The sequence below is a fragment of the Thunnus thynnus genome, chromosome 11 (assembly GCF_963924715.1).
Source record: "Thunnus thynnus chromosome 11, fThuThy2.1, whole genome shotgun sequence".
NCBI classification, from domain to species: Eukaryota; Metazoa; Chordata; class Actinopteri; order Scombriformes; family Scombridae; genus Thunnus; species Thunnus thynnus.
This window is the reverse complement of record NC_089527.1, coordinates 21,891,582-21,914,582: the sequence shown is the minus strand read 5'-3', so window position 1 is coordinate 21,914,582 and position 23,001 is coordinate 21,891,582. Positions and strand designations below refer to the sequence as shown.

Here is a 23,001-nt window from a genome sequence, read left to right as displayed (position 1 = left end):
CCAGATGTGTTTCCATGTTGCAGATCAATATTGCCACCCTGAGGCAACACACAAGTGCTACGATGCCACATAGATGGCTTGCAAGAAAAAGTAACTCAAACAAAATCTGATTCATTATTTATTTCAAAAATTCAAACATCACTTTATCTTTATCTTACAATCTCTGTCTCTTTGGTGAGCTGGAAAGAATTTAGACACCTCAACATGTTTGACAGATGCATTCATAATACTACTAAAGACGTGGAAGACTGTCTGTTGTTTTTTTTAGAGGGTTCATTTTGTACACTTCAAACAACATGTCAGTATGTGTTTTTTGCACCAGATTGGTCCACACCACTTAGACCTATATTCAAATCAAGCTTGATGAGAGCATTTGCCACTAGCCCACCCAGAGGCTGGCAAATGACAGAAGTTCATCAAGCTTCCTCTGTGTTTTCATCTTCTCTGTCTTCTGTTTTTTGTAAGAATGCAAAATTGACTATGTATAAGTTCATAAACAGGATTTTTGATTTCATGTGGCAGTTTTTCAGCTTTCAAATAGCTTCTTGAAGGCTGAGCCGATCTCCTGGATCATGTCCGAGGTGGTGGTGGACCTGCCATGCTGCTGGAAGGCTTGATTGTTGCACTGTCTGGTGAGAGAACAGGCCCCAAATCCTGCGACCATTGATGGATTCATACTGGAAAAGGACACAAGCGATGGATTAGGAAACATACAATCACATATAATAAAGTTGATTTTTATAACATGCTGAAGTGAATGCAAACCAGTGGGTGCTCAAAGGTAAGAAATCAATCTTAACACTTACATAATGTTTTGAAAAATGGTTCACATAATGTAATGTTTGGTGCATTTTATAGGTGATGTGCTTAAACATCTAAAACCACTAATGTGGTCCTTTACAAAGGTGCAATACACTATGCACAAACAGCCAATAATGTCTCCACCTTCTGATCAGTCCAGCTGCAGAGGCAGCATAGGCCCAGTGTGCCAGCACTCCCAGAGATCCAGATAGAAGATCACCCTGTCCTCCACATCTTCTCCCACTGCCCTCAATACTGCACGAGATCACTGAAAACAAGAGGACAAGGCATGAGATCTGTGCACAGTTACAACAATCTCAAAGCTACCTCAATAAATATGAGTTGTGAATTACACCAATGGAAAAGGCAGAATGACAAACTGAAAAAGCATGAGTTATAAGTTGTTTATACAGTATATGGGCTTAATACAGACCTTTACTGCCATCTGTAATGAGATCCTGTTCTCCTTTTAGCACCACAGTGAGGTTGCCCATAGCTACACTGAGCTGCATGACGCTGCGTTGCTGATCACTGCTGTCCATTGGCTCATGGTGCTGAGACAGCAACACACAGGCAGGATGAAACATGCATTAACAACCACACAGAAGTATACGCAGCATGCTCTTTATCAATCGGTGACTAAGTGAACAGTGCTGAGAGACTCACGAGCGCCTCATACAGTCGGGTGAACTCCATGAAGTTGGGTGTAAGGATGCCCTTTTGGTACCCTTGAATAACAGATGGTTGCTGCGTAACTAGCCATAATCCGTCCTGTTGAAAACAAACAAACCACACACACACACTCTCTCTCTCAGTGATTCTGCATGGCTTTGCAAATAAAACCCTATCTGTTTGACAGCTGAAACTTGATTTAATCAGGACAAGTACTCACCGCATCAATGACTATAGGGATATCTCTTGTTTTAGACTTCTCTATCACCTCCTATCAGAGAGAGAAAAAGTGTTATCTAGACATAATGTGAAGTATAATGCAAGCACACTGTAATGTTCTTTTTAGGCCGCACTCAACAAAATCTTTATGTACACATATACCTGTTTCATCAGCCTAATAAAAGTTGGGCTACACTTCCAACCCTATTTGCCCAAAATATATTCTAGTGTCCCTATGTGTCTAAACATAGGGCTGATCATTCAAAACTCAAGAGTGTTACCCATGCATCAGTGTGCATTTGCCTCTTTCAGAGAATCACCAGGATGAGATCTGCTTCAGTTTTTTTGGCACATTTACTCAAGTTTTCTGGGAATTCAAGTTGAATTTTTTACCAGTCATAAGGAGCTGCCAACATGTGGAATTACCTTGTGCAGCTTAAAAATTCAGCACTGTTCTCTATCTAATAACTGTTAATATATGTATTTATTTCCATGATGTGGTTATGCACAAGCAGCTGGCCTAAGAGGCTGTTTTGGGTGCAAGGGAGTATAAATGTATTCCACATGCCTTGGCTGTTTTTAGTAAGACGTCTTCTCTCCCTAGACCTGGTCCCACCACAAGGCCGTGCAGTCTTGGGAGCCATTTTTCTATCTCTTCCACTGCATTAGGACTGTCCCTTAAAACACGTGTGCACACACGCACGCACACACACACACACACAGACACACGTGTTAGATGTGTTCGAATGCACAAATTATTATAAGTCCTATCCTAGTTATACTCTTATTCCTAAAAGCTCTTTCTATATTTCTTCATGCATTATGCATAAATAATACCAGTTTTCATCGATAAAAAAGTCCTCTGAATGCTGCCATGGCAACTGTGCACACACACACATACACAAGTAGTTCAAAGATGTATATATGCCTGTGTATCACTGTATGGTATGTTATCAAGTACATAACAGAGTAAGTACATACCACCTGAGTTATTTTTGGCATTTGCACTCTGCTACTTATAAAATATACAGTTTTGGTATGTTTCTATGAAGTTACTCTAAGTCTTTATAATGCATAACAACAGTCATAGGGAATTATAACTATGCAGTCACTTTCTTAAGACAATTCTGACACCCTCATTTATAGCCTTTAAGTCCCCCTCCACTCAAAAATGTGTTTCGCTCATCGTTACTTCACGTAAAGGTTTGACCTTCACCATGCGGAATGACACTGGAAGGCTGTTTTAATTCGGCTACTGAAAGTGGAGAGTTTTCTTTGTGCTGAACAAAAACCTGAGATTAAAGGGCGTACCTACAAGCATGATTTCTCACGTTTTGAGACAGAGTGATTCAGCCCGCAGGGGCCCCCTCATGGTGGGGGCCCTGAGCAGATACTTAGTTTGCTTATGCGTCGGGTTGGCTCTGCCTTTCACTGACACTGTATCACAGATGCTACAGCCAATTTTAACGTCTTGACCTTTGTTATTGTAAAAAAATTTTTTTTTTAAAAATAGCAGAAGGATTACTTCCTTTTCATCTTACCTGATCAAAACAATAAACACATATCTCATAATGACACAAACCTACTTTACCTGAAACAGACTAGCTATCTTAAAGGCTTCATAGCAAGCCATAAGCTCCCTCTCCATCCATTATGGCTACATAAAGCACAATGAGTAGACCAGTTACAGGCAATCTGACCTTATACAGTATTGTAATCCTCATTATAATGCCTTATGACTGTGGTTATAACACTTCATAATGCATTGTGAAGGTTTATATGAACTCTTAAAATGAATTCTGAATGTGTTATGAAGGAATCTATAATACATCATAAATAGGAGTTAGACAGAAATTGTTTGCAGTCTTTTTTTCACTTAATTTCCTAAATAATAGCATTTGTGAGAGCATAGCAATACATATTTTTGATCTAAATACATATTATTCCTCTATTTATACTTGAATTGTTGTCAGTGATGAAAATCCTACAGCAGAATGATATTCAGCTAATTATGTTGCCAGTGGATCTGTACTTACAGAACAGGATGAACTATGAGCTCAGGGCTGTAAGATTTGATTACAGTTGCAGCATCTTTGGTGCAGAACACATGAGACAAGTCAGCTCCCTGGAGACAGGAAAAGAAAAAAAGGCACTGTACCAAAACTGAAACCAAAAAAAAAAGAAGGAAAATTAATGATAAATCTGTCAGAATGAGTGTTTACCACTTTCAGTGCAGAGATGGCAGCAAAGTATGGAGCTCCAGTATAGCTTTAAAAGAGTGAAGATGAAAAGAATTAGGGGCTAACATTCCATGGAGAAACAAATCACAGGAGAAATCAAACTCTTGTTTGGCGAATACGGTTCATACTGAAAAACCAAACCAGAAACGTACTCTTGGCATCCTCCAATGATCCCAATGCGTCCATCTTGTCCCTTGTGCTTTTTGGATGTCAGTGGAGGGACTGTGCTCTTTACCAGTGAGAGCAGGTCATCGTCCATGCCTCTGTGTGATGTGGACCCCAAGCTGTGGTAGCGTTCAAACACTGAGGAAATAAACAAAAGTGAGGTTTTAAAGTGAGTAATACTTATTTGGCCTCAATCGGGGTCTAACATCTTTTTTTTTTTTTACCTTTCTCACACACACACACACACACACACACACGAAGAAAAGTTTGGCAACAAAACAACAAATACACAACCAAAACAGAGACAATGATCTAATCTGAGTAAAGATAAAGTAACGAACCACCTAACCCCAGAAATAGCGTAATTGAGTGACAGCTCCATCACTGAGCTCTGATATCACAGCTGATACATCTCTACTTTCCGTTTTCTCTTCACACATTCCACCTCGTGGCTGCACACATGACACCGAAACTAATACCTAATGCCTGGGGATCTGGGTTCAATAGCTGACTCTGTTGGGTGAAACAGTTTGTCTGGGGTGAAGACCGTCTCAGATGACTGGATTGGCCGCGTGTGCATGACGGGGAGGCGCTGGAGAACACAGGAGCGCGGGCAGGGGGAACGGTCTTGGATGGGGTGGATGCAGAGCTGGGTCTGGCGGAAGAGATGCTGGAGAACATCTGGCCGAGCATCTGAAGCATGTGCAGCTCCCTGGTGTGTTCAGCCTCTCTGCGGCGGTCTTCCGCCTGCAAGCGCTGCTCCTCCATCCGGTAGAAGCTGTCCTCAGCCTGGGCGCTCTGCTCCAGGAACTGCTCCATTAGCTTCTCCATGGGGAAGTTGGCACGCCGCTTCCTGGGCCGTTTGGGTCTCGTGGCTGACAAGCTACTGGCCGACTGGCTGCTGTTATTTGGTCTTACTGGTGTGCCTGGAGTGGACAGGGGTGAGACATTATGTGATGCATCTTTGACCAAATGCAATCAAGTAAACATACTGTATCCACCCAACACAGACGAATGAATGCATGTGGACAAGTAGGGAGCACTTACTGTTGTTGCCCACTGTCACTTTAACCGGAATAGGGATGGGAACAGTTGGGTACTCCAGCTTCACCTCGGTCTCTGCAGGAAAAGGACATTCCCCTGTGCTCTCAGAGTATGCATCCTGAGCATCCTCTCCATCCTCTTCCAAGCCATCCCCGGCCTCCTCTCCTCCCGCGCCGCCGTCCATTAACTCCAGGGGGTCAAGAGCGGGCCGGTTGCTCAAAATCCTCTCCATGGTGTCATAAAACTTGCAGATCTTGTGATACTGCCCGTTGTTCCGCAGATTACCTTCCTTCGCTAACAAGTACTGTCTCTTGAGGCTTTTGATCCGCACCCTGCATTGTTCCGGGGTCCGTTCAAACCCCATCGCCCCCAGCCTCCGGGAGACGTCGCGGTACACGAAGCTGTTTCGGAAGTTTCCATCCAGCGCTACCTGGATGTCCTGCTCCCCCCAGATGTTCAGCAAGGTCCTCGTCTCTACGTCCGACCACAGGAAGCCCCGCGTTGTGTTTGCTTGCATAGCTGATCCAAGCAGGCTTCCTTACACAGTAAACGCCACGACAGGGAGTTGAAGGGAGATGTTGACACTGCGGATTATGACGGACGTCTGGTCTGGATCTTTGCTCCTAGCGGCGCCGCTATCCCAAACAACGTCAACTGGCCGTTTCGGACTTTGGGGCCAATATGTACAGTTTTAAATGTAGGAACCATTACAGTAGCTTGTGCAGATCAACTCTTTGTATCCTAGCCCGACTATGTTTATCCTTTACGTCGTTGGCGAAATGCGTAGCTTAGCACTTAGACATTAACTGACTGCAGATCGGCTTTCCCAGCCCTTTTCCCAACCTTTACATTTTACAGGGGGGATAAAACTGACCTCTGATCAGTCATTTGAGGGCAACTTCACCTTTCTCCGCCTGCTCCACCGCCCATGCTGGGTGTCTGCGGGGTCCTAGAGACCCAGCATTACACACACCGGCACTTTAACCTGCGCATCTGCTCTCACTTCATACACTACAGAGACATTAGCTTAGCTTTAGCTACCAGGGCGTTGTAATGAAAACAACTGTTATAATGCTGCTTCCACTTTACCTCTCTCGTTCAAACAGACCAATGTGACGACAATCGACAGTGCAACTGTGATAAAGCAAAAGGCGAGCGTCTGTATCTGTTGCAGCATGTTGTTGTCACTCATGCTTTACTGTAGCCAACGACACATGAAGCTTTTCCAGCAGTGTTGTGTTGTTCTTGGTTCTTCTTACCTAAACTGGAGCTGCGTTTCAACGCTGTGAACTGTGCACAAATGATCCTGATCATGAGGCGCTCTGACCGACAGCAATGCAGGAAGAAAACAGCATGTGATGCCTTTGTAGGCCCCTCGGACACTCCTATATCCGAGTAGGTTGAAATCTCGCCAATGGACTACAACTACCGTGAAGACTGTCAATCAGCTGCGTGTTCCGGCACTGACCATTTGCATTGTGATGAGCTCTGTATATAGACATACTAACTATATATACATATAGAACGGATATCTTTAAATATATTTCTTTTAAAAAAAATGTGTTTATACAGTTCTTACTTACTTTTAGCTATTTGTATTTTTTAACTGCAATGTCTACATTTTTCTATTTTGTTTTAAATTATCTTATCTTGGCAATGTAAATGTATGTTCTAATGTCAAGAAAGCCCCTTTGAATTGAACGGAATTGAAATCTGTCACAGCTGCTGAGTGGAAGTACCTTAAAGCTGCATTTCTTCTTATGGCTGCTATATGCTGGGTTGCAATCTAATACATCCATGGTTGTAACAACATTAAAGCAGGGATGTCCCCCATCAATGTCCCTATGATAATTATATACACACAATAATAATAATGTAAGCACATAGACGTTTTCTTTGGTTTATTTTTCAGTGTATGTTAAAGATTTCTTTCTTCTGTGGGCCTACATTACTTTGGTAAATGTGACACTGTCCCTTTGTGGATGTAAAGGTATGAGAATAATTGAATATATTGACAATCATATCATCCATAAAATTCTGTTTGTAAGCAGATTATTCTGCTGTTCTGATATATTATTCTGCTTATGACACTGATGCGAGTGAGCAAAGCTTATCCTATTCTTATGTTAAATGATGACGGACACCTGTGCAAATATCTTTTATATTTCCCGTAAAATGACTTCATACAATAATAACTATTTATAATAAAACATATAATGTAAATGATTGCCAAATTAGCCTACTGTTAAATGTATTGCTTTTGTATTTGTTGTCCTCTGCTCAGCAGAGATGGGTGAAGCCCTGCACACTGTCAGCAGCAAGTGTCCTGTCTTGACCTCCCGATTGGCAGGAATATGTCCCCTTTTAAACTGATGTTGCACATTTACGACGGTAATTGAAGGCAGCACTGGAGTTGATCCAACTAGAATTGGTTTAAAATCCTTAAGGGCCGATTTAACACCTACAAAGCTGAACACAAATGGCAGTTGCAAGGAATAAAAAAGTATTTTAATCATTCAGTAACCACAGACTAAAACTTTATTGCCTGAATTCTGTTTTATTCTGATAATGACCTGAATGAATTTCAAGCGGAGGGCACAGTTGGTTTGCTTTAAAGATTTCCACAGTTTGAGGAGCCCCCATTGTCGAGACTTCACATTCGCTCACTATCAAGTTTTTATTCGACAAAGAAAAGAGAATCTGTGTCTCATATAACCTGTTTGGTCAAGCGGATAGAGGCGGTCCAAAAAGAAAAATCGTGTGTACACAAATAGAGTCTGTTTTTTGCCCTGAGTCTAGCCTCGTAGGTTGAAAAGAGCCGTTTTCATTAAACTTAGCAAACCCAAATACTAATATAGATATAGAATGTGCAAGTGAATTTACAGCAAATTGTTGGGTTTGCCAGGAAAGTTATTTATAACGAATTTGGAACATAATACCCTTTTTGGTAAAAGATGCCTTTCAGATGCTACCAGAACGTTTCTAGCATTTAATTTATTTATTCTTTAAAGGGGACAAAATTTTTTGCCTGCCAGATTTTTACAGAGTTCTTTACAAATTTATATTGAAGATGAATAGACAAACTAAAAACAAACTTTATTTGCCACACCCTTTCTAAAACAATTATTCTTCTGATAGTAATCTGATTTATTATTGTCTTTCTCCTTTGTAGCTTTTTTCTCTATTTTTCTCCAACTTTATTGACAACAGTCAAACTCAACCAATAGTAACATATAAACCATGGATGTTTAAAGAACAAAAATAGGAAACAAAATATCAGGGGATCGGTTATAACAAAAATAAAATAAAACATAAAAATAAAAATAAAAATCATTAGAGGGACTGTGAAGGAATTTTTACATTCTGTGAAGGAATTTTTACATTTGGTAAAAGCAAAATAATACAAAGGAGGAGGAAAAAATGAATGAATGAATAAAGGGGTACAGATGAATAATTAAAGAACATTAGTTGATCATTTTATATTTTTGAAATATTGTTAGGGTCTTTGTTGATTTTCTATTTTGCAGCTTGACTAGAGAACTGTAATAAAAGTTAATATCAATTAGAATTAAGATGAAAATTCGTTTTTTATTGGTCCATTTCATTTTATGTTGAATATGGAATTTGCCAAAAATTATAAACAGTTGGATTAAAAAGCTAACATTTTTGTCCATTGAGTTGTCTTCAAAATAAATTAAAATATCACTTCTTTTTCTCTCTATATGCTCATATCTTGTGCCTGAAAATGTGTCACTTACTAAAAAAAAAAAAAAAAAAAAAAAAATGTTTTTCCTAGGATGGCGAAGTCACGACCCGCCCTGCTCTACCTCTGATTGGTTGGTTGAGTTGGTTTAGTTTTCGGCCTGAGGAGTGCGATTGGTTAGTGTGAGGGTGAAAATATCAGAGTCAGCCAATCAGAGTCAGAGTAGGGCGGGTCATGACTTCATCATCCTAGAAAAAAATGGCGTCGGCGGCCGTGCAGAGCCTGTAACTGGACGAACCTGAGAGGTGGGACTCAGGGTAAAGAGGCTCCACTCCTCTTAAGTTCCTCACCTACTTCCTGTTTCACCTCTGTTACTTTTTAAAGTTGGGATCAGATTTGAGACTGAACAAACGCTGGATAGCCACGGTGTCACCAATGAACTTTGGTGCATAAAATGACGTATCCAAAAGGAATTCACGAGCAGTTTTACCAGCTAGACCGCGTTTATTTTCTAGGATAAAAAGAGAGAGAAAAGAGCTCCCCCGTTGGTGGGACAAGACCCAACATCATGCCCGAGCAGTCGAAGATGAAGAAGCCCGACGTCAAGGTTGTTCTGCTGGGAGACATGAACGTGGGGAAGACGTCGCTGCTCCACAGGTACACGGAGAGGAAGTTCAAAGACACGATCAGCACCGTCGGAGGGGCGTTTTTCCTCAAACAGTGGGGACCTTACAATATCTCAATATGGGACACTGCTGGTAATACCTCCTTCAACAGACTTCTTCCATAATGTATTTTAAATCCTTATCAAGTGTCCTTGCTGTGACTTACTAACTGTGTTTACCTGATAACGCGTGATCCCACCACCTGAGGCAATCACTGGCATGTGACTGCTCAGTCTGTAGGCAGCCTGTCTCATGGGAACTGTTGGCAACACTGGCACTCAAGCAACATACCTCCAGTTCTGTGTTATTCTCACATATAACACTGATGTAGTATATAGTACTGAAACAAAGTGTTAGTCAGACCTTCTCAGGTGAAAACAGGACAAAAAACGATAGTCCAAAAAAATATCTGAAATTAAACATCAAATTTAGTTATATTTCCCTTTATAATTGTTTACTACAGTATTGAACCTTTAAAATCGTCTTAAAATAACTATTTAAGGAGATTTAAAAGTTAAATGTGATGGTAAACATATGATTTCATAGATAATACAAGGTAATAAAATACTAAACAACTCTGAATATTCAAAAACATAACATTCAAAGACATTTTCATACAAGTAACCAAAGAGAGAGAAAGGCTGGTCAATAAATTGAACAGTGACTTGCAAGAAAATGTATCAGGTCTTGTTTTCATAATCAGTTGCTCATTTATCATTTTCAGTTTCGTATCAGTATAAATTTAATAATTGAGTTTCTGTTTCTGGCCAAACTGTCTCGAGCTTTGGTGACTTATGTTGAAAATGTGTCACTTATTTTTACATTTTCTCGAGTAATTTATTAGAGCCTTAATTGGGGAACAACTGATAGATTTATTAACAATGAAAGTAACAGTTTATTCCAGTTGGTTATGATGAGATGCGTTGGAAGCCCTGTAAGTCCTTTAGGTTTGGATTTGTTCGTGTGATGACAGGCAAGCACCCATCATGCAGGCTCCTGCTTTCTTAACAAACACTTAAAGCTCCTGCGAGTTATTGTTCACACACCGACCTTAATACTGTTTTACTAAAATATATATTTTGCTACAAATAATAATAGGTCACTTTCCCTATATTTCCTGTTTGCTGAATGACACAGATCTTACAAAAATCACTGTGTGCTTGGCCTTGTGATCTATTGCTCAATATTGGACTAATCTGACCTAATCATTGCTATTGTTCTTCTGCAGTTTACAAGTTCACACACGCACACACACACACACACACACACACACACACACTCAGTACTATTAGCCTAATTTCTTAATCTGTTAATAGCTGTCTGACATAGAGGCTTAAGAAATGATAACCAATGCTTAAAGTGAAAAGAGAATGGATGATTGCAAATTGATTTCACTACTCGTCTCTCAGTGGAGAGCCTCTAAAACTGCTTAGTCAGTCCCAAAAGATATGAGTAGGTAAGCTCATATGTGCATGTACATGTGCTGTAGCCTAAATGATAACATAGGCTATAAGTCACAAAACCCCACATTTGACCAGAGAAGGTAATTTGATCTTGAAACACCATCAACACAAGATGTAGTTTCAGTTACTCCGTTAATTGTTGAATCTGCAGGCCTGAAATGTCAAGAAAACAATGATGAATGTGCCGCTCAAGTGACCATTGATGTCTAGAAACTGCTCAGTTAGTTTGAATAAACAGCCATAAAACAAAATGCACTGAAATAATGATCTTCAACAGAGAGAGAAAGCACCTCCATGTCAAGCTTTTTGGCAAGTTGAATGATTATAATTGGAGTAGTTATGTTGACTCTGCAACCAATTAATTAATTATTTTCATTATCGATTAATCTGTTGAATATTTTCTCGAATAATCAATTAGTTGTTTGGTCCATAAAATGTCATCAAATGTCTTGCTTTGTCCCGACCAACAGTCCACAACCCAAAGATATTTAGTTTACTATCATAGATGACTAAAGAAACCAGAAAATAGAGAATTTAGAAATATCTTCTTAAAATAACTCAAAACGATTAATTGATTATCAAAATGGTTGGCGATTAATGTAATAGTTGGCAACTAATCAATGAATCGATTAATTGTTGCAGCTCTACTGTTGACCAACTAAACTGATAATTCGCCAATCAGCAGTATGTTAAAGTGTTATTGGCACAGTTACATGGATAGCAGTCTTTCTACTTTGTACCTAGAAACACCTTCATTATAGAAAAATGAGGTTTAGGACTTTTTACATGTTGAATGGATTGAAAGTACAGACTGATAGTGTGAGAATGAAATGGTCAGTGGTGAACAACAGCATGGTCATCATCATCTAATACATGTAGTTAGTTGTACTCTGTGGTAGATCCTAAGTCAGCATTTGAATTCTTGCTTGTTTAAGCATGTTCCATGTTGCAGTGGTCAGTCACACCTCAGCAGTCTGAAACAGAGAATATTGTTAGCCTGTTATACACAGAACCAGTCTGTTTTGTTTCATGGTAAAATTATACACATACAAACTTGTGCTTTTTTCTTCTGCCCCTAACCCCAAAGCTGCTTAAGAGTCTTAAAGTTGGCTGTGACAGGAATGATTAGGTGTTTCGTCTGGTTACTGCTGATGAATAAGCTCATAACACCGATACATTCCAGTATTGGGTAAATACACAATTCACAGTCAGTGGGCCACAGAGATAAGGAATGGCCTACTATGTCACCAGTAAACCATTTCCTGTGTGTGTTCCCTCACTCTATGACCTCTGACATAAAACGTGTCCATTTTATTTAGTCACTGTGCTGAAGAAATGCCGGATCAGCGCTGACTCATTTCAAGGCAACCGTTGTGGTCCTGTCAGCATAGACCGTAAAGTGACGGAAAAGTGGCTGTTAGAAAGGTTGTCCTTCAATCGGTCAGATGTTTGGCTCAGCAAAGTGAAAAAAGGCTGTCAGCTGCTCATTTTCCCTACTGATTTAGTGTTTTTCAGTTGGACAGTTTACTTTCAAAGCCCCATGCAGGCTCTTTAAGCTGCCTACCCTGTTCCTCTTAATAGTCATATGACACGGCTATGACAGGAAGACTTGACTCCCCTTGCTTTATCCTGTCGTTTCTAAACTTACATGATGTAGTACTTTCCAGGAGCACAAGGAGGGCTGAGTAAGTTAAGGGTTCTCTTTTCTGACATTTAAACTTCTACCTTGTGAAAAGAAAAACCCTCCATCTCAGATCCTCAATACATTCCTATCTGTGTATTCCTGGATCTATACATGTGATTATTATATTCTTAGGTACCATTAGAGCTGAAATAATTAGCCAAAAATGGATTATTTGACAGCATCAGCAACTTCTGATAATCAAACAAGCCTTTGAGTCATATTTCAAGCCAAAGTGCGTAACATTCACTGGTTCCTGTTTCTTAAATGTGAGGATTTGCTGTGGTTCTTTGTCGTATATGAAGGTAAATTGAATATTTTTGGGTTTTGGACTGATGTTTGGATGAAACGAGGAATAAGAAGACACCACTTTGGGCTCTAGGAAATTATAATAGGCCTTTTTCACAATTTTCTGACATTTTACAGACTAAAAGATTGTTCAAGTAATCCAGAAAATAATCAACAGAATAACTGAACTGTTAGCTGTTTATTTGATACAGCTACGTAAACTAATGCAGCCTGATACAACAGCCCTGAAAATCCTACCTTCATGAAGGTAAGAAGTTCAGTTTTTACTGTTTTAGAGAGGTGTTGATTCAACTTGAGGGTAGTTTTGGAGGCTGTAGTTGGTTGTGAAGCATTGGGAGGAGTTTCTAATATTTAGTCTTTCCTCACTGGTATAAACGGGGCGGACAAAATGTTAGAGCAGCCTCCAAAATTACCATGAAGTTGAATCAACACCTTTTAAAACAGTATGATTTATTACAGGACTATTGCGTTACACCACATTAGCTAGATGTATAGTACGTAATAAATTGGCTACTGTTTATATTAACCAAGAAACGCCACTGAGGGAAAAATATTCACATACTGGACAATGTGCCCTTTCAAGAATCCTGCATATTTCAACAACAAAGGTTGTTTCTCTTTTCAAACTGCTGACTGTCTTGCACATTTTCTCTGTTTTGTGTCCTTTTGCTCTGCTGTTCATACAGTGTGGCTGTTTTTAAGTCCGTGGTAATGGGGTTCAGTGACCTTTCTCTTGTCTCCACAGGCCGTGAACAGTTTCACGGGTTGGGCTCCATGTACTGTCGTGGTGCAGCCGCTGTCATCCTGACTTATGATGTCACCAACTGGCAGAGCCTAGCTGAGCTGGAGGAGCGCTTCCTGTCCCTGACTGATACTGCTAACCTTGACTGCATTTACGCTGTAGTGGGCAACAAGGCCGATCTCACAGACCTTAAAGCTCAGCTGCCTCAGGAGACAGATGTGGTGTCAGAGGACCGAACTGAGAGTGAGGAGAACCAGACGGAGCCACAGGTGCTGTCTGCTTGCCCCACACCCCCGGCCTCCCCCGCATCCCTCACTGGCACGATGCTTCACAAACAGGTTACCCATGAGGATGCAGCAGCTTTTTATGGGAGAATACTGCGCTACAAGGGCCTGGATGAAAAGAACAGCCTGCCTGCAGAGAGGATGTGCTTCGAGACAAGTGCAAAGACGGGGTATAATGTGGACACTCTGTTTGAGACGCTGTTTGATCTGGTGCTGCCCTCCATCCTGAGGAAGAGAAATGAGAACCAGGAGTCTCCTACAGTGGATCTGGAGGAGTGCAGGGGGGCCACCAGCAAGAGGTCTAGATCTGCCTGCTGCTAGGATGCGAGGGTGGAGAAGCTGCTACGAGCAGAGACTTGTTTTAACAAAGGACAATCAATGGGTTGCTCTGAGCACCAAATTACATACTGTGACGGTACTACTTATTTGCCTTGACTGAGACCCAATAGCATCAATGACCCCCCAGTAACGCACACACACACACTTACAACAGACATGTCTTGATGCTGTGAAAACGGTCAAACTGAAAGGCATAGTGCCCAGCGACACTTCAAATATTTCAATGTAAGGACAGTCAAACTGAAAAGTGTAGTGTCCAGCGACATTTTAAGTGTGTCAATGTAAGGAAGGGAAATGAACAAGTGTTGTGACTATCACTCTATGCTTTGAAAAGCTTTCATCCCAACAACTGAAACTGCACTTGTGTCCCAAAGATTTGTCCGGAGGCGAATAATACACATCAGAAGTCAAACACTGCTATTTGTTAATGTTTTGGAATGTCACTAATTTAACAGCACTAATTGTTACTCGAGTGGCACACTGCACTGTGTTTATTATAGTTTAATTTTTCATAAATCACACTTCTTTTGTCCACTTTGATGCTCTGCTACTAGCATTGATACTGATTTTTATACTCTATCGGCACATTTTTGACTTTTCAATGAGTGTAAATAGTGAACACCCCTGTTGAATTTTTAAGTACGCTGTCATAATAAAGATTTTTATTTTGCAGTCGGTGTGGTCTGTCAGATTAAGATAAGATTGAGAGTTATTGTGAGAATAAAACGACACAGGAAGTATTACAAACAACATTTAATCTTTACAATTCAATGAAATTATTATGTTATGGGAATTACAGTAATTACATTGCAATGAAAACAAATGGTGTCAGTATCTTTATAATCAGTCTTTTTATGTCCAAACAAGTGTGTTTGCTTTTTTCCTACTTTCTAATTTGTATGAAATATTCTAATCTAAGCCAGGATCACTGACCAGAGCGAGGATTTGCTGCAGTCAGACCTTTGATCCAGACTGTTTACTTTCTGTCTGGTTGGCAGCTTGGGGCGGTTCAATCATTAGTAGCTTAGGAAAATGAGTGTGACGTGGGTAGTATTAGATAAGATATATATATATATATTTAAAACTCTTAGGGGAAGGGGGTCAAGTTCATTCAGTTGATATAAATACAAAGAGAATCAGTGCATTGTGTGAATGTATGGTGTATGAAAAATTATAAAAAATGAAGAGAGAAATTTGCCATAGTTGATAAATGCATAAACAGATTAACAACTTAAAAACATGTCATTTTATAAAATGTTGTAGGCACAATATCATAAAAGCAGGATAATACTGTCAATAGTATCAACCAACAACAGTTCAAGACCTCTCATGACACATTCTTTTACCTCCTTGAGAAGCAGTGTTAGTGGCTTTATGGTGGGCTGTAAGTCCTAAAAGATGAAAACATGTAGATAAACTGAAGCTGTGCATATACATTGGCATCTTTGGTTCAGCTGTAGAGTACGGTCTCTGATCTGTGTCATAGTAGCTGAGGTAATAAGTTAACAGTAAGCACCAATCCACATTTAACATAAAAATACTTGTTTTCCCATAATGCTGCTGACTTCATTACAGGGCTTCTGTCTTATCTACAGCGGGACTCTTTTCACTCAAAGCTCAAGGCGTCAAACAGTCATTGCATATCTGAGCTCTGTGGCTTGGGGAGGAAGCTTCCCATTCACATTGATCTAAGTCGATGTTTCAGATCCCCTTTGCTGATAGGTTTAGTACATGGATAGAGAGATGACACTAGACCACTGTCAATGGAACAACCTCTTTTTGTCAGCGTTACTGTAGTGTCTTTCACAAGTTCTTCATGCAGACCTGGCAACGGCTGATGCGTGACAGGAGCTGGCCTGCTTTGAGCGTCTCTGATACCGGCTGAGTGTGAAACGACTGATCTATGGAGGTTAGCCAGAAGCTGTGCTTGTTAGCAAAATAGTGGCATGTGCCTTTGGCCCCGTTACACTCGATGAATGGTGTTGTTCGGAAGTCCTCCAGGCAGGAGCCAGGCGATGACAAGGATTGACCCCCACCTTCATTTCCTGCCGCTGTATGCTGTGGGGACAAAGGTGAGAGTGGGGAGTGATGAGGTAGGTGAGAACAACAATGGGGTCCCATGTCATGGGGCTCCATTAAAAACACATCAGTGAGCACCACTGTTGCATGGTGTGACATGTTTCTTTATGTGCTACTCCGTCTGTGGCTCTTGAGCTTTGTGTAATTTGAAAAAATCCCTTTTTGGAGACTCGAGCTTTACAACAGAAAGAGTGCGTTATGAACTAATCAGTGGAGAGACACTGGCATTTACCAAGTTGCATTCTGATCTTTTTACACAAACATTTTCTGTCTGAACTCACCATGACAAAAGAGTAGCCAATCCACAGGCTGCGCCAGCCCACTGGGCACTGTGGGATAGTGACGTCCTGGCTATGGACTGCTATGGCAACTGATGGAGCCTCACATACTGAGCAGCGGCTGATATACGGTTTGATCTCTCCCTCTTCTACAGGCATCATAGGAAGCGGAGCTGTTGTTGACAACCAGTAGGACTTATCATTTCTGCTGGCATAGTAACAAATGTCTCCAGGATTGCAGTACAGGAAGGGCATGGTGTTAAACCGTGGGAGGCAGGAACCAGCCAAACCTGAAAAAGACAAACAACCAAATGAAAATCTTTTTCAAAAGGCAAGGCATATTTATTGATATAGTAAATTTCATACACTAACTCAATTCAAAATGCTTTTACATAATGCATAAAAGAGTAATGTTAGAAGATTAGAACAGAAGTACAGGGTGGATTATGTTCCCAGATCTTAAAATCTAGTTAAATGCAATGGAGAACATAACAGTTTTTAATTTTGCTTTAAAAGATGATCAAAGTTGAGTTATGTTTTTGTGAAAATCTGTTCTAGTTACATGTAGCATAACAAAGTAGTTCCTGCTTTGTAGATAGGATGCTGTTGGACACTGGATTGGACACTGAATCTGAGATTCAATCTGGGAATCTTCGCCTGACCAATCACTGCATCCTGGTAAGACTGTATAACAAAAACACACTGGCATATATCTAGACAATGCACTGATAACTGATTATTTTCTGGGTTTAACGTGTTAGCAAAATCCCTGTAACAAAATCATAATTATACCCTGCAGAATTTTGAGCACATTGACATATTATAGAACAACTTAATTAGTCATCTTGACTTACCAAGATCCTGGTTGTGGGCCTTTTCCTGACCCTCAAGGTACAGCAGACTGTATCCGTCCCACAGTTTAGACATGCCCACAGGGCACATGGGCGTCTGTTCTGATTGACTGTGTTTAACCAACAAGTAACCCACACTGACACTGCGGCCAGGCATACCAGGTAACCCACTGATACCAGGTTTGCCACGGTGACCTATTGAAAAATGAGTTCAGAACTGTGTTTTAGTTTCATTGCAACACAAAAGCTTTCATATCTGTGTTTCAAACCTAGTAACCACCTCTGCTCAGATAATTAATAATAATACAAACAGACCTTGAGGAGCTCTCTAGTCCTCAGCTCTCTGCTAATAGTTTTCAGTTTTCAGTTCTCAGTGCTTAGTCGTGTTTTATTCACTTATCCAACTTTCACATAAAGTAACAATAACAAACCTCTTGGTTACTGGTTCCCTGCCTGAATCTCCACCTACTTTAAAATCATTTAATCCAGGTTTATTAACCTAATCCTAAACTGCCCCACAGTGTCAGACGCACCTTCCATGCCTTGCAGACCAGGGTGACCCGTTTGTCCACTCTGTCCACGGAATCCAGGTATTCCTGGTGTACCACCAATCCCAGGCATGCCCTTTTGCCCAATGGGTCCCATGAAACCTGTACAGTAACAGCATATGTGTATATGTTGCTAAGGAGGACATTTCACTTCAGGATGTTCAACAACATATGTTAGAATAACTAACCTGATTCCCCAGGGGGTCCCTTGGGCCCTGGTTCCCCTTTAACCCCCTTTGGTCCTTGGATACCCTGTGGTCCCAGTGGGCCTCTCTCTCCTGGAACTTTGATGGGCTGGGGAGTAGGACCCTGTTTGCCTGGAAACCCACGGAAACCTGCAACACACATCGATCATGTAATAACCATAGATAGAACACATATACTGTACATAATAAATAATGAGCATTCAGTACATTACGAGTTTATAATTTACCAGGGGGTCCAGTGGTTCCTTTTGGACCAGCTGGTCCTCTCTCTCCCTTCACACCAATCATACCAGGAACTCCCATCAATCCTTGCTCTCCTTTCACTCCTGTAAGACAAAAGCACATTAAGACTGTGCATAGATGGTAGCTGTTGATCATATTATCAGGCTGTATAGGCTTGCAGACAGGTGCATTAATAAGATTTTACAGGCCAAGAAATAATAGTTAGTTGAATGCCAGCAAAAAACTTTTGTAGTGCTTTACAGTAGAAGAAAATCAGTAGAAGTGGGAAACAAAGGATTAACTCACAATATGATGTTATTAACATACTGGCTATCTTTCCTGGACTTTTAACACAGAAATAGCAACATATTGTAAAGATGGGTCATTTTTTTGTACTTTGAGGTACATTTTGTTTTTATCTAATGGTTTTCTTTGCAATTATTTGTGGAATTGTGTGTCTTCTGATATGCTACAGGTTATTTGACTCTTGAATTGTAAACATGGCCTGTTTGTCCTGCACTTTGAGCTCACCAAGGCAAGTTCCTAATAGGTTTTGTTGCAATAAAGCTATCTCAACACTCATAAATGGCAAAAGATTAAACTGCCAGAAATTAGTACAGTTGCAGTGTTAAAATGCCAGAAAAAAAATGCCAGTGAATGAGTGATACATTCTTGCGAAAGTGTCATAAGAGAATGATATTGGTATACTTGTGGCAGATAATGTATCTCAAGAGACTATATCACAATATATTTTTGTATTATTTGTTCCAACTATACAATAAATCATCATATTTTGTATTGTTCAAATGGCTGACCATGATGTTTGATATCCATGACCTGACATAACTTTGGGAGTTGAATTTACATTAAGACCTGCTATTACAATAATGGCATTTGTGGTACAGTGGTAATTTGAACACAACTGGTAGAGACTTTTGCTGGTGAAGATTTTATATTTTATGCATACCTTTCTTCCCAGAGACACCATTAGGTCCTCTGTATCCAAATGCACCTTGGTCTCCTTGGAATCCTTTCCTACCAGGGAGTCCGGGATACCCATTGAATCCTGATATACCCTTTTCTCCAGTTGGACCATCTTCACCAGGAAGACCTCTGGCTCCAGGGAAACCTGGGAAAAAACAATTTAAGATTAATTAATGCACTTAAGTATGTAAGATGAACAATTACTCACCAGTCTTAAATGACAGTTCATTTCTTTAAAGCGGACCTATTACGCTCATTCCCAGCTCTATATTTTTATTTTTGGACTCCACTAGGTTAGCTTTGCATTATTCACAGTTCAAAAAACTCCTTATTTATCTTATAATGGCCCTTTATGCAGCCCCTCAGTTCAGCATCTGTCTCTAATAGGCAGTCTTCGCTCCTGTCTCTTTAAGGCCCCCCTTCCAATGAGCCCAAACTGTTCTGATTGGCCAGCTTTCTGGAAACCTGCTGAGGGGCAGCTGTATCAGAGTCGTGTTTAGTTACTGCTGATGCAAACCCAACATTTCCTGCGCTCAACTGCTTTATATTAAAGGTTTTAAATGACTAAATAACGAGACACTGTTATTGTGAAGAATTTACATGAAATGAAACATGTCCCTCACTGAATTAGCAGGGCTTTGTTAGCGGCACAACAAGATATGGACATATTTGGAGCTATTTGTTCAGTGGACCAGTTAGAAATAATATAGGGAAGAATAGTATAAGCAGAAACAGCCACAGCGATGATGATGTTTGATGAAAAGCTGCAGATAACCAGCACACCTCCAACAGGTAAAAAAAACTTATTTTTCTTTGCCCTGCTGTGTAATGGAACTACATAAGCCAACTATGTAAGAATTGAATGCATATCAATGTAGCAATGTGAGATAGGGGGAAAGGAATATAGCACTTTTGACACTGGTTTCTTTTTTTAAACTGCACATTTTCACCTTGGTATCCTTTAGGTCCTACATATCCAATTTCCCCAGTGGCTCCTGGTCTGTCTGGGGTCCCATCTGGTCCTTCAGGGCCGAGTAATCCAGCTAGTCCAGGTTGACCCTGATCACCTGAACAAATAAAACATTGGATGGTCTTAATTTTATTCTTTTACTGAGAGCTCAGTAGGTTTCTTAGATGGTGGGGGCCTTATTCATGCAGAAGAACGGTGAGGTAACCTTGAGCTCCCTGGAAGCCTTTCAAACCCGATGTACCCGGAACACCCTGCTGGTTGTTGGGATCACCGGTGTCTCCCCTCTCTCCTTTAGTTCCTGGCTGTCCAGCTGGTCCAATGGTATCCACACCTGGTGAAAATAGACCCAGATGTTAAACTCCTAAGGTTTTTACATAACAGACATACCAAGACATGGTTTCTACAAACATTGGATGTAGTAATGAATTTAGAAACTTCACCCATGTTCTACAAAGAATTTACTCAGCTCTCATTCAGCTTAAAGAGCTGCGTAAATTCTTTGTATAAATAGAAGTAATATCTGACTGTATTTTACATTACACACAATGGAAGCAATGTTTCCTGTTTGTTTTATTGGTTGTGCACCTTACATTTATCTCTAACTGAATTTGATGGCACACCAAACCTTTGTTAACTACTTGCTACATTTATGGTATATTCTGGTAGTAATAGGTGCACAGAGAAATCTTTTTTGTTTTTATGAACACTTGAAATGTGGTAAAATACCTGGAGTTCCAGAGATACCCTTTTGTCCCTTTAGTCCATGTAATCCATAAAGACCCTTCGGGCCAGGGAAACCTGCACACATTTGCATACAAAAGATGGATGAATATGATGGATAACATTTGTATGTATCTTAAGAGAAAGAAAGACATTGGTCTGATGATACGGTTACCTTTGTTTCCTGGGAACCCAGGAAAGCCTGGGTGCCCTTCTCGTCCAGGCGTTCCAGGAAAACCCTTTTGACCTTGGTTACCAGGAGTTCCTTTCTGCCCATCTGAACCTGCAAGAAAAACACAACATTGTGTACAAGTCAAGAGTCAGAGCAACTGCAATGTATTTCTGCTACAATGTATAACATTATATGTAAAACAATATGATATACTTCAACTTGAAAGCCTATAATTAGGAAGTGAATAGGAGTTTCTTACCCGTGTATCCTGATGTGCCTGGATCACCTGGCTCTCCCCTTTTCCCTTCGATACCATCAAAACCAGAGGGGCCCCTCTCCCCAGTCTGTCCAAATAATCCTTTCTCACCTGTAAGGGGGGTACCAAACATTTCATATCAGCCAAGCTTGATCCTCTATTCGTCAGTTTGTGCTGATCAACACCAGAGAAGAAGCAACAAAAATGGTATAAGTTAAACTTTGTACCTTGCTCTCCTGGGACACCAATCTCTCCTCTTAGTCCAGTAGATCCTGGAACGTCTATACGGACACCTTTGTCACCTGTAATAATATGCAAAATTTACTAGCATTTAGAATATTTTCAATATCAATCCTTTTATAATTAGCATCTAGATCCACTTCTGGCTGTAGTTTAAATTTGAGGTTGTACCTTTGACTCCCTTCCTTCCTCCTTCTCCTGATGCACCATAGGCACCAGGACTTCCTTTAATTCCCTGAAAAGTAAACACAAATATTCAACATATTAAACTTCTTCTGTATTTGATGTTCCAATGAAAAAAAGAACATGTAGTTACAAAAGAATAAGAAAATTATACAAATGATGGTAGAGTGAGTGCAGCAATCTAAATTAGACTTCAGGCATGATAATTAGCATAGAGGATCACTGAATTTTCCTAGTATGGCTCCACTCACTTTATTACCAGTCATCCCGTGAAAGCCAGTAATTCCTCGATTTCCAGTTATGCCTGGCATTCCTCTCATCCCCGGCAGCCCCTGTGCACCTGGATCCCCTTGGTAACCTTTCTCATTGCTGGGGTCTCCAGGAAGGCCGTGAGTTCCCTCATGGCCCGGTACACCAGGTAAACCCTTAGCACCTGTGAAAAAGAGTAGGGGATGTGAGGAAGTGAGAGGACAGAGGAGGTGAGAAGGAAAGAGTGATGGCTTAATATCAGACTGCAGCTGCACACCTCTTGGCCCGGTGAAACCTTGGTTTCCGAAATATCCACGGTCTCCCTTGAGTCCCTTCATGTCGACAATCATATAGAGAGGGATATGAGGCTTCTCCCCAGGCGGCCCCATTAAACCACGCTCACCTGGCAGACAGTGATGAGGAAAGAGTGGAAAAAGTTAAAAAGTTTATGTGGTAGTCTCAACATAACACAGCAGACGAATGACTCACAGGGATCCCAAACATTTTTACTAAAATGACCCACCTTTCTCTCCAGTTTGACCTTTCAGTCCTTTAGGGCCAAATTGACCTGTCACTCCAGGTTCTCCTTTCAGCCCACCAAAGCCCTTCAACCCTATATCACCCCTGACCCCCTCAAAACCCGACATCCCGGGAGACCCTGTGATTCCTAGGAGAGAGCAGGACCATTAGAACTCACAGAAACAAACATTTTGACT

General features: G+C 40.6%; 3 protein-coding genes across 8 annotated transcripts in view; 1 reads left to right on the top strand and 2 right to left on the bottom strand.

Moving 5' to 3' along the window:
- Positions 1-105: 105 nt before the first annotated feature.
- Positions 106-6,535, bottom strand: naxd (NAD(P)HX dehydratase). 3 transcript variants are annotated; one of them, XM_067603787.1, is made up of 11 exons: positions 5,145-6,199; positions 4,577-5,023; positions 4,085-4,235; positions 3,915-3,960; positions 3,729-3,817; positions 2,261-2,369; positions 1,694-1,744; positions 1,468-1,572; positions 1,235-1,355; positions 946-1,069; positions 106-677 (listed from the first exon to the last, which is right to left on the bottom strand). In XM_067603787.1, the coding sequence occupies exons 1-11, from the start codon at positions 5,656-5,658 to the stop codon at positions 527-529; spliced, it is 1,908 nt and encodes a 635-aa protein (XP_067459888.1). In that variant the 5' UTR covers positions 5,659-6,199; the 3' UTR covers positions 106-526. The 3 variants fall into 3 exon arrangements, with proteins under 3 accessions (XP_067459888.1, XP_067459890.1, XP_067459889.1); XM_067603789.1 differs by lacking the exons at positions 4,577-5,023; positions 5,145-6,199 and adding an exon at positions 6,401-6,535; XM_067603788.1 differs by lacking the exons at positions 4,577-5,023; positions 5,145-6,199 and adding an exon at positions 6,231-6,391.
- A 2,646-nt stretch (positions 6,536-9,181) lies between these two features.
- On the top strand, positions 9,182-14,999 carry rab20 (RAB20, member RAS oncogene family). The gene is made up of 2 exons (XM_067603794.1): positions 9,182-9,602; positions 13,708-14,999. Exons 1-2 carry the CDS (start codon positions 9,413-9,415, stop codon positions 14,307-14,309), a joined length of 792 nt encoding a protein of 263 aa, XP_067459895.1. The 5' UTR covers positions 9,182-9,412; the 3' UTR covers positions 14,310-14,999.
- Positions 15,000-15,065: 66 nt separating this feature from the next.
- col4a2 (collagen, type IV, alpha 2) overlaps positions 15,066-23,001 on the bottom strand; it is a 60,334-nt gene continuing 52,398 nt past the window's right edge. For all 4 annotated transcript variants that reach the window (XM_067603783.1, XM_067603782.1, XM_067603784.1 and 1 more), the window contains 17 exons: positions 22,809-22,952; positions 22,563-22,688; positions 22,288-22,469; positions 22,025-22,088; positions 21,841-21,915; positions 21,617-21,724; positions 21,361-21,468; positions 21,192-21,263; positions 20,671-20,796; positions 20,446-20,562; positions 19,479-19,640; positions 18,517-18,615; positions 18,272-18,418; positions 18,069-18,185; positions 17,539-17,730; positions 16,688-16,974; positions 15,066-16,385 (listed from right to left, as the gene is read on the bottom strand). In XM_067603783.1, the coding sequence (XP_067459884.1) occupies positions 16,131-16,385; positions 16,688-16,974; positions 17,539-17,730; positions 18,069-18,185; positions 18,272-18,418; positions 18,517-18,615; positions 19,479-19,640; positions 20,446-20,562; positions 20,671-20,796; positions 21,192-21,263; positions 21,361-21,468; positions 21,617-21,724; positions 21,841-21,915; positions 22,025-22,088; positions 22,288-22,469; positions 22,563-22,688; positions 22,809-22,952 (2,381 nt within the window). In that variant the 3' untranslated portion in view covers positions 15,066-16,130. The remainder of the gene's footprint in view (positions 16,386-16,687; positions 16,975-17,538; positions 17,731-18,068; positions 18,186-18,271; positions 18,419-18,516; positions 18,616-19,478; positions 19,641-20,445; positions 20,563-20,670; positions 20,797-21,191; positions 21,264-21,360; positions 21,469-21,616; positions 21,725-21,840; positions 21,916-22,024; positions 22,089-22,287; positions 22,470-22,562; positions 22,689-22,808; positions 22,953-23,001) is intronic.

Coding starts and splice junctions, on each gene's coding strand:
- naxd (XM_067603787.1), bottom strand. CDS start 5,658: ATGCAAGCAAACACAACGCGGGGCTTCCTGTGGTCGGACGTAGAGACG. Junction 3,818..3,914: donor CCATCTCTGCACTGAAAGTG/GTAAACACTCAT, acceptor TCCTGTCTCCAG/GGAGCTGACTTGTCTCATGT. Junction 1,356..1,467: donor CCCGACTGTATGAGGCGCTC/GTGAGTCTCTCA, acceptor TTGCTGTCTCAG/CACCATGAGCCAATGGACAG.
- rab20 (XM_067603794.1), top strand. CDS start 9,413: ATGCCCGAGCAGTCGAAGATGAAGAAGCCCGACGTCAAGGTTGTTCTG. Junction 9,603..13,707: donor CTCAATATGGGACACTGCTG/GTAATACCTCCT, acceptor TTGTCTCCACAG/GCCGTGAACAGTTTCACGGG.